Source organism: Marmota monax, unplaced genomic scaffold (genome assembly GCF_021218885.2).
Source record: "Marmota monax isolate L192 unplaced genomic scaffold, Marmota_monax_Labrador192_F-V1.1 WCK01_AAM20220418_F8-fsc00031, whole genome shotgun sequence".
In the NCBI taxonomy this organism is placed as follows: Eukaryota; Metazoa; Chordata; class Mammalia; order Rodentia; family Sciuridae; genus Marmota; species Marmota monax.
The window spans coordinates 7,343,248-7,354,194 of NW_026695197.1; the positions used below are offsets into that span (position 1 = coordinate 7,343,248).

The 10,947-nt window shown below is 39.2% G+C and overlaps 1 protein-coding gene across 1 annotated transcript in view; it reads left to right on the forward strand.

The window, feature by feature from the left end:
* The window catches only part of Mocos (molybdenum cofactor sulfurase), a 53,272-nt gene extending 42,808 nt beyond the window's left edge, over nt 1-10,464 (forward strand). The window contains exons 15-16 of the mRNA XM_046428452.2: nt 4,108-4,212; nt 5,969-10,464. Of these exons, the coding sequence (XP_046284408.1) occupies nt 4,108-4,212; nt 5,969-6,121 (258 nt within the window). The 3' untranslated portion in view covers nt 6,122-10,464. The remainder of the gene's footprint in view (nt 1-4,107; nt 4,213-5,968) is intronic.
* Nucleotides 10,465-10,947: the final 483 nt, after the last annotated feature.

The window sequence follows — 10,947 nt, forward strand, 5'->3', positions numbered from 1 at the left end:
TGCTATACCTCTTAGACCTAGAATGGTCCTGGCCTGATTAGCACCCAAGACGTAATTGTTGATGGAATGGACAGGAAAGATAAGAAATAACTAGGGTCAGAAGGATATCGCATCTGCAGAGAATGCACTCTGCTCTGCAGAGGGGAAGGAAATTGGTTTAATAATAGTAGTGTATTAGCCAGTGGCATAAACTGGCTTTAATATGGCTCCCTTGCATGCAGGCTCTGCACTGAAAGGGACCATCACCTGACCATCCAGAAAAGCACTAAATGTTTAGTGTTCATTAAAAAATTCCAGATCTGGGACAGGGGAGGGGGTAAATTACATGATATAACAAAAGGTCCCAGGGATCTCATTTATTCACTTAACTCTCAATCTTCCTCTTGTCTTGGCAGCTGACCTTCCACCATTCATAAAGCTATCTTTTTTCTTTCTCAGATTCTGTCCTACAGACCTGTCTCTGGCTCCGGCCCTCCTGCCGTTTCTCCTCGTCCCTCCATCCTGACCTCCTCTACTCTTCCTTGTTTCCCATCATGGGGTCTCTGCTGTTTTAAAGATGCCTGCTCTTGAATACCCTGCCTGGCACAAAGTAGGCACTAAATATTTCTTATTGGCTATATGAGAGAGGGAGGGAGGATGAAAGGAAGAAAAGAAAGAAGAAGAAGAAGAGAGAAAACTAAACTAGAGTGGAGCACTATCAGGAACTCACCTGGAACAGGTACCTGAGACATAAATACAAGGAAAACTCATTAGTCAAGGAACCTTTCTGAGATGACCTCTCCTCATGCTTTGTTGTCTGTAGGTCGCTGTTCTGAATAAACAGCAACTAATAAGGCTAAGATTTGCCTGCCCTTTGGCTCAATGATGTTACTGCTAGAAATTATTTAAAAAAAACTCATACAAGTGTGCAAAGACATATTACCAGATTACTTATTGAAGTAATATTGTGATTTTGAAAAATTTGGGAATATCCTAAGTATCCATAAGGAAGTTGGTTAAGCCAATTACGACAGATTCATAAATGGAATCATGGACAATCATTAAATAATTATAGTTAACACTGTGTCTTTTAGAAGGTCTTTGGAAGTTTTTTGTTTGTTTATTTGTTTTAGTTTTTGATGGATATAATACCTTTATTTATTTATTTATCTATGTGTGGTGCTGAGGATCTAACCCAGGGCCTCATACATGCTAGGCGAGCGCTCTGCCACTGAGCCGCAACCCCAGCCCATGGAAGGTATTTATTGATGATAATACTCTGTGTTGAAGCAGTTGCTCTGAGACTGGCACATCTCTTTTAGAAAGCAATTTTTTTTTTTTACCAGATATCATTAGTCATAAATACTTTTACACTGTTGACTTTATCATCTTACTTTGGGAAGTGGATCCTTAAACAAATCCCAACAAAAAAGAGAATTGTGTGGATTAAAACCTCTGCTGCAAAATTATTGAGAATATTTATGTGGCTCCAAAGGAGAAGAGCTAAGTTTATCAGCCCACGGGAATGCCAGGTCATCCATGGTGAAAATTGCAAAACCCGAGGATGAGGTGGTTCTTCCTGCCCTGGTGTGGAAGGATGTCCATTGTGCATTGTGGAATAATTGGAAAGAGACCTAAGTGGCTTCTCAGATGTCAGGGTGTGTCCACACACTGCAGATGTGTGGTTGTATGCAGTTTTGTGCCAGGATCTTGGATGAGCCATAGTCCCTAAACAGTGTTTGTCCTGAGGATGGGAAGGGGAGACCCTGAGAAGTGTTTTCTCTTTTCTTCCTTCAAGCTTCTGGATTCTTTGACTTAATTTTCAATGAGTTTATATGCACAAGTTTTAAAAATACCAATTGAGTACCAGAGAAAAGACCTAAGAGGACAACATCCTAAGAAAATTATTTTCTTTGGATCTGTACTTGAAGAGGGAAAGTTTTTCTCCTTCTGCTACTTTGAGAAACTGCTTTAAGAGGGTCTTTAGAACAAAGTGACAGGATTTGTACCCAGGATGTTGTCTATTGGGGGGTACTGAGGTCTAGACCTGGGGCTGGTGGGCTCTACTGGGTCTTGATGTCCCTTCCCCAGGTGCCAGGTCCAGGGAGTCTGACATTTCCTAGCTGAGGGCAGTTCTGGCTCCTGTTCCATCTCAGGGATCCTCGTCTATAGCAGTGATAGTTTCCACTGTTGAGCATGATCGAGTGCCAGGCCTGGGCTTGGCATCTCAGAAACAGTGTCCGGAATCTTTGTCAAAGCCAGCTAAGCTGCTGGATGTGGAGATGAGGTTTGGAGAGATGGTGGGTCTGCTGAGCACCAAGGGCAAGCTGTGGGACAGAGGTCCAGTAGAGTACACCTTGTTTGAGTGGCCTGGGCATCTTGACTTTGGTACCACAGAGAAGTTATTTCTCCACTAGTTTAATGCCCACTGACCAGAATGTGATTGATAAGAACAGGCCAAGACACTTCCAGAGTAGGCAAGTGCTTCTAATTTTAGTGCCCATGAGCGAGCAGAGGAGGAATGGTTATAAAAAAATCCAGTAGCTGGGCTGGGTGATGTGCTTCTGTGGTCCCAGCTACCTGGGAGGCTGAGACAGGAGGATCATTTGAACTCAGGTGTTCATGGTCCATCTGGGCAGCATAGCAAGATCCTGTCTCAAAAAAACAGAAACATAAACATAAACCCAACAAGCAGTAAATGAATACCTTTGCATCTTTTATGTGTGCAATCAAAGAAATATCTCACTACAGTTAAATTGTAAACTTCCTTTTTAAATATTAACATTTGTGGGGGATTTTCTTGCTATCAAAGCAGTAAAAGATCATGGCAGGCCACCGAATGTAGATGTTCTACTGCAGTATGACCTGTGTTAGGCAGTGTGGTATTACGTTTCATGTGTTTTTGTGTGATGTATGGATGTATGTACATAAGTATACACACACACTTTAAAAAATTCACTCTAAGCTGGGCGTGGTGGCACACACCTGTAATCCTAGTGGCTTGGGAGGCTGAGGCAGGAGGATTGCAAGTTCAAAGCTAGCCTCAGCAACTTAGTGAAGCTCTAAGCAAATTAATGAGACCTTGTCTCTAAATAAAATATATAAAGGGCTGGGGATATGGCTCAGTGGTTAAGCACCTCTGGGTTCTGGGTTCAATCTCTGGTATCAACCAACCAACGAACAAACAAACAAACAAAAAACCAAAACCAAAAAAAAAAAAAATCCCACAAAATACTCTAATAAAAATAATAATAAATGAATAATAAATGAACAAAGTGACAGGATTTTTACCCAAGATATTGTCTATTGGGCGGTAGCTGAGGCCTGGGCCTGGGGCTGGTGGGCTCTACTGGACCTTGGCATCCCTTCTCCAGGTGCCAGGCCCAGGGAGGCTGGCCAGGCCCAGGCTCCATCTTATTTTCCTTTACATTTCCTGTTTACTTCACTTATAAAACAAATATTTCCCCATTATACTTAAAAAACTTTATACATTAATTTTTAATATAGGTCACATCTATGCAGCATAGTCTGCGTCACCATTCTTCTCTACTATGGCCATTTATGATGTTATCAAGTTTTCCCTACTATCAATGATATGAGGGCAAATCCTCACATTTAACACTGTGTTTGCACTTCTGGTTCCTTTCTTAGGTCAAATTCCTAGACATGAAGTTTCTGGGTGAAGGACATAAGCACATGAAGGTTGTTTCTGATGGCTTTCCCTCAGTGGCCCAATGCTTACCCTCTGGGGGTTTCTCTTCTCCCAATTTGTTTTTCTCATCACTGAGTGCTTTCCTTCTTTCCTTCCTGATCTCCCAGACCAGGCACTCTTCTTTAAGTCCTTGCTTTTTGTTTTTTTTCCTCTCCCACAGTCCTGGGATTTGGACCCAGGGCCTCCTGCATGCTAGGCCACTGAGTTACACCCCCACTGCTACACTGGTCTTTTTCTTTTCAGTGCTAAAGAAGTAGCTTTTGGGTTAACAAGCAGGCATTTGGAGGAAGTGCCACTTTGGGGCTCTGTACTTAGGCAGGAGGATTGCAAGTTCAATCTGTATGATTTCTCCTTGCAAAGTGTGATGGTCTGGTTACTTTCATGGCAACTCTGTCTTTCCCCATCTCACCTGGCAGGTTCTGGGGCCTTGTCACAGATGCCAGATGATTTGCATCGACCAGAAAACTGGGCAACGAAATCAAAATGTTTTCCAAAAACTTTCTGAGAGTCGTGAGAGAAAGGTAGGCATGACTGCAAAACATAATACCCTGTTTAAAAATCTTGGTGCATGATTGACACCAGAACTATATTTATAATAATGCCAAGTTACTTTTACCAGTGGAGAATTTGCTGCACATTCCAAGGCTGGTGTGCTAGTTTTAAGGTCCTGACCTTGTCTGTGGCTCCATCTTATTTTCCTTTACATTGGTTCCTCTTTTTTTAAAAAAAATACGTATTTTTATGTTTGCAAATTTTGTCGAGGACATAGAGAGCATCAAAATAAATAAGGTTATTTCTTTTGTCCCAATTATTCTTTTCTTCACTGTAGTGATCTCATGGAGAGTCAAATGCCTTACTGTGAATAGAGTAATACATAGATTCAGTAAAGTTTACTATATATATATATATATATATATATATATATATATGTATTCCTGCCAGTTTATCTTCTTGAAGGTTAAAATGATTAACTGTTGTTGTTATAGATTCCAGGTTATAAAAGTTGAGCTAACATGTTCATTCTTAGGAACATTTGTTTTCAGTCTCATATTTTCTTTTGAGACTCTTTCTTGGTGAAGAATTCCAGGGAGCCAAGGAAGCGATCATGAAGCATAAAAGAATTCGAGAAAATTAACGGAAATAATGCAAACATTTAATCAATTTCTAACACTAAGGTGGTAGGGTAGTTCATGGTTAAATGTTCTGTACTGTGTTCATTCAAAAGCAGGGTTTTAGGGCTGGGGATGCAGCTTAGTGGTGGAGCACTTGCTTAGCAGATGTGAAGCCCTGGGTTCAATCTCTAATAGATTTTTAATAGAAATTAAAAAAAGCAGGGTTATGTTCCACAGTTTTTGTCTTATACAAGTGTCTATATAGATGTGGTCTGCAGAGGTATTGCACTTGAGTGCTATACCAAGACATCTGCCCAGTTGATGAAGGCTACATCCACTGGGGATATAGTGCACACAGAGGTACCTACAGAAGGGATGGGTGGGCCCAAAGTCTCTGGTATACAGGAGTACTGTTTCTCAGCATTGTTGCACAAATCTTTTATTTTTTAAATTTTAGAATACTTTAAGATAGAAAGTTGCCAAGAGAGTACAGAGGGGATTGTGTACTCTTTACCCACATGAGCATAAGTCTTAAGGAATGAACTTGAGATTTAGTTAATTCCCAAGCCTGCAGCCTGAGAACAAAAGCATCCACAGAGGTTACGCAGGAACTAACAGATCTGGGGGTATATCATGTTCTCCTAAGGGTTCTTACTGGCTCACTTTCATTGATGGTGAACCTTAGGCAGATTTACATAATTTTTCATTTTGGACCTTCCATCTATATTTTGAGGGAACTCAGAGAGCTTAATTTATAATTTTTAATTCTCAAGGAAAAGTGCAGAATTGGCCATTTTGATTCCCAAATGACTTTTGCATTATGGAACAGAGGAAATCAGCCTGGCAGAGGTCAGAGGCTAAGGGCAGATAAAAGATGCTTCTGCAGGAAGCACAGGATGTATGAGAAATGCAAAAAGAATCACCTAGCTAGAAAGCCATGTGGGGTGACTGTAGGTAGAGGACACCTTGGAAAGAGAACCTTTGAGGTCTGGAATTAGGATTATCCTCATGTTCATTGTATTCTATTATGTAACAGGTAGAACCTACCAAGTAACTTGGCCCAGTGTGTTTCTAGAGATCTAATTTTATTGTAAGGATTATTATTTATAAAGTTGATTTAACCACTAAAACAACCTAGCCTTTCTTGTCCCTGTTTTGTTCACAGGTGAACTTTGGTGTATACCTGATGCATGAATCTTTGGATTTATCTTCTCCATGTTTCCTGTCTGTGGGATCTCAGGTGCTCCCTGTGTCTAAAGAGAATGTGGAACTCCACAACTTACCTGCTCTGAAGAAACACCAGGATGTTAGCTCCTAAAATTTGTGTGCATTAATTTTCTTTCTTACAATGATTTCTGCTATTCTTAAGGTTTGGTTTAGTAGAACTTGGTCTTTAAATAAGGACAGTTCTTTTCTTTGGAGGTAAGCGCATGCTGTCTTCTGCTTTCTCTGACTTCTTACTCTGCACATCTGCAGAGGCTGCACCCAGAAGAGCAGTTCCGAGGCCTCAGGACTGAATACTGTGCCTATACCTGGTGAGGCTTTCATATATATTTGAAATATGATCTGTTGTGGTCAAAGGAAAAATTCTGTTTTAAAGGATGGTGTCTCCTTATGTTGCTCAGGTTGGCCTTGAACTCCTAGGCTCAAGCCTGCCTCCTCAGCCTTCCCAATAGCTAGAATCATAGGTGTGCACAGGCTCCAGATAAAGTTTTTATGAAATGAACTAGGACTCTTGAACCTACTATCAGTCTTTATTTCACCATTTTCTTAGGAAGAATCTTCAGCCTCTTTCCAACTTCTCTGTGCTGATGAAGGGTGTCTATGCCCACTGATCTTGAGGGCATGAGATGTCCCTGTCCTCCTGTGTACATGGTGGCAGTGGGCCCAGATTAATGACCACATTCCTTAAGGGGAGTTTTGACCAGAATATTTATATGATGATCCAGGAACTTCCTGTTTCTCTTACTTCCTGTCCTTGACCACCATCCTTGTCCCCTTTTTAGTTGACACTTTGAACATAGTTCACAAGTTTGAAGTTAATCAGATTAGTGCAGGGGCCAGACTGGATTTTGTCTTTTTTTAACAAATTCTTTCTTCTGTACAAGATAACAGGAGCTAAGTGTAACATTGAGGTAGGATAGAGTACTGGGGGAAAAATGAGGCATTTGGGAGGGCTCTTCACATTTATGGTGTTCCTATTCCTATTTATCTCACTGAGAATCATGTTTTTAGCTCCGTTTTCTAGAGGAGAAGCCAAGGTTCAAGGTAATTTGCACAAATCCACCTAGTTGGTAAGAACAGAATGGTGCTCCTGACAGGCTGTGCATAAAAAGTACTAAAGCCTATGTTTAAATCTTCATTGTTGTTGTATAGAAATAGGACTTACTTTCATGGGTCATCTCATATCTTGTGACCTTTTGAAACTTGACAATTTAGTTTTTCAAAAAAGATGTCTTTTAGAATTTGTTCATGAAAAATCATCTTACCTTGAATATAAGTGTTAATTTTTCCTTTTTCATCTCTATAAATTTTATTGCCTTTTGACTTATTGCCCCAGCTAGAATTCCAGAAATATTGAATGAGTGTCTTAAGAGTGGATATACTGCTGGGTACAGTAGCACACACCTGTAATCCCAGTGGCTCTGAGGTTGGAGGATTGTGAGTTCAAAGCCAGCCTTTGCAACTTAGAGAGGACTTAAGCAAGACTCAGTGAGACCCTATCTCAAAATAAAATATAAAAAAAGGGCTGGGGATGTGGTTTAGTGGCTAAGAACTTGTGTTCAATTCTCAGTACACTCCCCCACCCCCCAAAATAGTAGTTATACTTGTCTTTTCTCAATTTTGGGATAAAGTATTCAATCTTTCATTCACTGTATGATTTATTTATAGAAATCTCATAGATCAGCTCTATCATATTGAGAAGATTCCCTTTTATTCCTAGGCTGCTGGAAATTTTTATTATGAATGGATTTGAATTTTGTTAAAATTCAGAATGATTTAACTGCCTTGTGATATGATCACTTGCCTTTTCTTCTGTGGGCATATTCATGGAGGGTTGCATTGATTGATTCCCAAATATTGAAACAGCCTTGCTTTCCCAGGTAACCCTGTAGGTTTGCTTTGCTACTATTTTGTTGAGAATCTGTGTTCATGAGGGATACTAGGTTGTATTTTTCTTTCCTTGTATCGTGTGTCTTGTTGCTAAAATGTCTAACTACAAAGTGGATTTGTCTCTTTCTCTTTTCTGCTCTATCCATTTTTGATTTATGAAGCTACATTTTTTTGGTGCATTCACACTTAAGCTTGCTGTTTTCTCAATGAACTGCTTCTTTTATGGACATATAAACTCTTTTAATTAGTAATTTTCTTTGCTCAGGAGTTCGATATATGTAATGTTAATATAGCCATTACTGAGAATTATGGGCCCCCTGTCACTAGTGAACATAAGTTCTGAAATTCTTTAAAAAGTGGCAAACTTAGTTCAGAAGTCTCTAAAATGATTATACATTATGACTCTGTAGGGTTTACTTCAAGTATACTATATGTTGCTTTTATTTTAGAAAATTAAACAATAAGAGATTTAAAAAAGCAAGTCTAATTATCTTAATAAATAAAGAAAACAATTTTGATAAAGCATCAACATTTATAAACTAGTAATTTTTTAGTAAGTGGAAGGAATATTCTGGCAAACAACACTAAATGCTGTAAAAAGTAAGTAAAAATCCCTGTGGCTTGATGGAGGCAGTTTGGGTGGCAGTAGACATGGTGGTGATTTGCGGTGCTGTGCCTGGCACAGTCTGCAGGAGTCTACCCTGTGCAGCCTCCATGACTGGTTCTTAGTCTTCTGGGGGGAACCTATGAGTTACACAATATCCTTTAATCCACTTCTTTTCTGCTTAATCTTGCAGGTGTTAATTTTGTTGTTTCTAAGAATTATGATGGATACAGAACCTGGTATCTGATTGTACCTTACTAAAATACCACCCCCCCAAGCCCATTATTGGCTGAACAGAGGAGGAGGGATAGCAGATAGTAAGGTTCTAAATATTTCAATTTGGAAAGTAGATAACTTTGTTACACCATGGTAAAATATTTGATCAAACTGTTGTCTATTGTCTTCGGAGACACCAACCTCATGCCAACGAAATGACGTGTTAGAGTAAACAATAGGAAAAAAATATCAGAATATTGGGGTTCCTTTTTTGCAGCTTCAGCAAAGTTCCGAAGGAGAGAGATAAACTTGGGCTAGAGAGAACCACATCAAGGCCACAGCCGTCGTGCTGTTAGATAAGAAATCTGAAATAATTAAGGTAGACTGGACTTCCAGAAAGCTTTGAATGTGTAGTACCATAAAAACCTAATATAGCCAAAGAACTCAAAGTTCTTGATTAAACATTGTCACAGGGGCTAGGGTTGTGGCTCAGTGGTAGAGTACCTGCCTAGCATGTGTGAGGCACTGGATTCAATCCTTAGCACCACATAAGTAAATAAAATAAAGTTAAAAAAATTGTCACACAACTTTTAATATATAGAGTTGACCAAAATAATACCCCTCAATTTTCCCCAAGAGCTTTGTATTAGCAAAAGTACCACCATCCTGTATTAAAAGGACTGAAACTATTGGAAATGTATAAACAGAATTCTAGACCTCTTTCTTCCTTTGGGAAGAAAGAGGGACAACAAAGCTACTCAGTTGAAGAAATTGTGTATTCTGCAGAGCACAACCCCTTTTCAGAAGTGGCCAATGCAGGTTATGGAAAGGAAAAAACTTTCAGAGGTTGGATCCCAGCTCACAGAGAACAATAAATTGATACAGAAATAATATGCCCATTGTGGGAAAAGTAGAAAATACAGCTGAGCAAAAAGAGAAATAACCTCTGAAGCTGCCACCCTGTCAGAGGAACATAAGACCCTGAATGCTTTGTGCCTAGGATTCTAGACATTTCTCTGTGCAAATACTAACTCCTGTCCTTTATTGTGTCTTTTCTTAATGCTTATTTTCCTCTGTTCTTTATTTTTGATGGTCTCTCCAGGATTCTTGCAATAAGCTCAGTTCTTGTGGACTTTCTGGGCAGCTCTTTAGGAGATAAGTGCCTGGTTTAATCATCCCTTTGAAATCTCGTCTTGCTGTTGTTCTGGGCTCCATGCATGTACCTGTCATCTCCTCCTAGTCGTCTCACTAGCTATAGTCAATGAGTATTTATTGATTGTTGTGATGATCACCATGCTTGGTGCTGGGGACAAAAAGATGCATTTGATACCTACAGCTCCTACAGGGCATCTGAGGAGCTGTCAGATGACAGTTGAGCAGAAACCAATAAAATAATTAGTCATTTATTACAACATTATTCTCATGAGGAAAACCACCTTTTCTGTAACTTGCTTTGCTGTTTGGAAATTAGAGTGAAACACTTAAAACACACTGTTTAATTGTTCATTCCGAAATGTATCATATGGCACACAGTAATGGATTTGTTTTATTGTTTGTTAACACTTTTTATTTTGCAAATAAAAATTCTGTCATCATAAAAACAAACAAACAACCCCACTGCCCCCACTGTTTGGTCCCTAATTTAAGAAAGAACATATAAACCTGTTGAAATATGGTTTCTGCTAAGAAGTCCCAACTGAATAAAAATGCTTATGTTGAATTCATAATAGTTGGACTCTTCTAACATGTTTTGCTTGTGGTTCAAATTAGCTGGTTCAAAAATAAAGTTACTTAATGATGTGAGTCATTAATTCATTCAGCAACATTTAATTCTGTGGAAGCTGATAGCTTCCCACTCGGTTATAAAATGTGGAAGAAAACAGATCATTTGGTGAAGTGGCAGAGCAGTATATTGGAATTTTGACTGTAGTATTTAAAATTGATACATACAAAAAAGTATTCTTCTCTATACATTAAAATGTGCTTATTTCCTTAACAGAGCTTGTTAATTTCAATATTTGTGAATGAAAATTGATAATGCCTTATGGAACTTTAATTCTTGCAACTCTATGGGATAGGTATTTAATCTTTACATTTTGTAAATGAGGAAACTGAGGCTTAGGTTAAGTGACCCACTTAAGATCAGGGAACTTGTACATAGCAGGGGTGAGATTTGGGCCCAGGTTGGTCTCTTCACTGTTGTGCTAAAC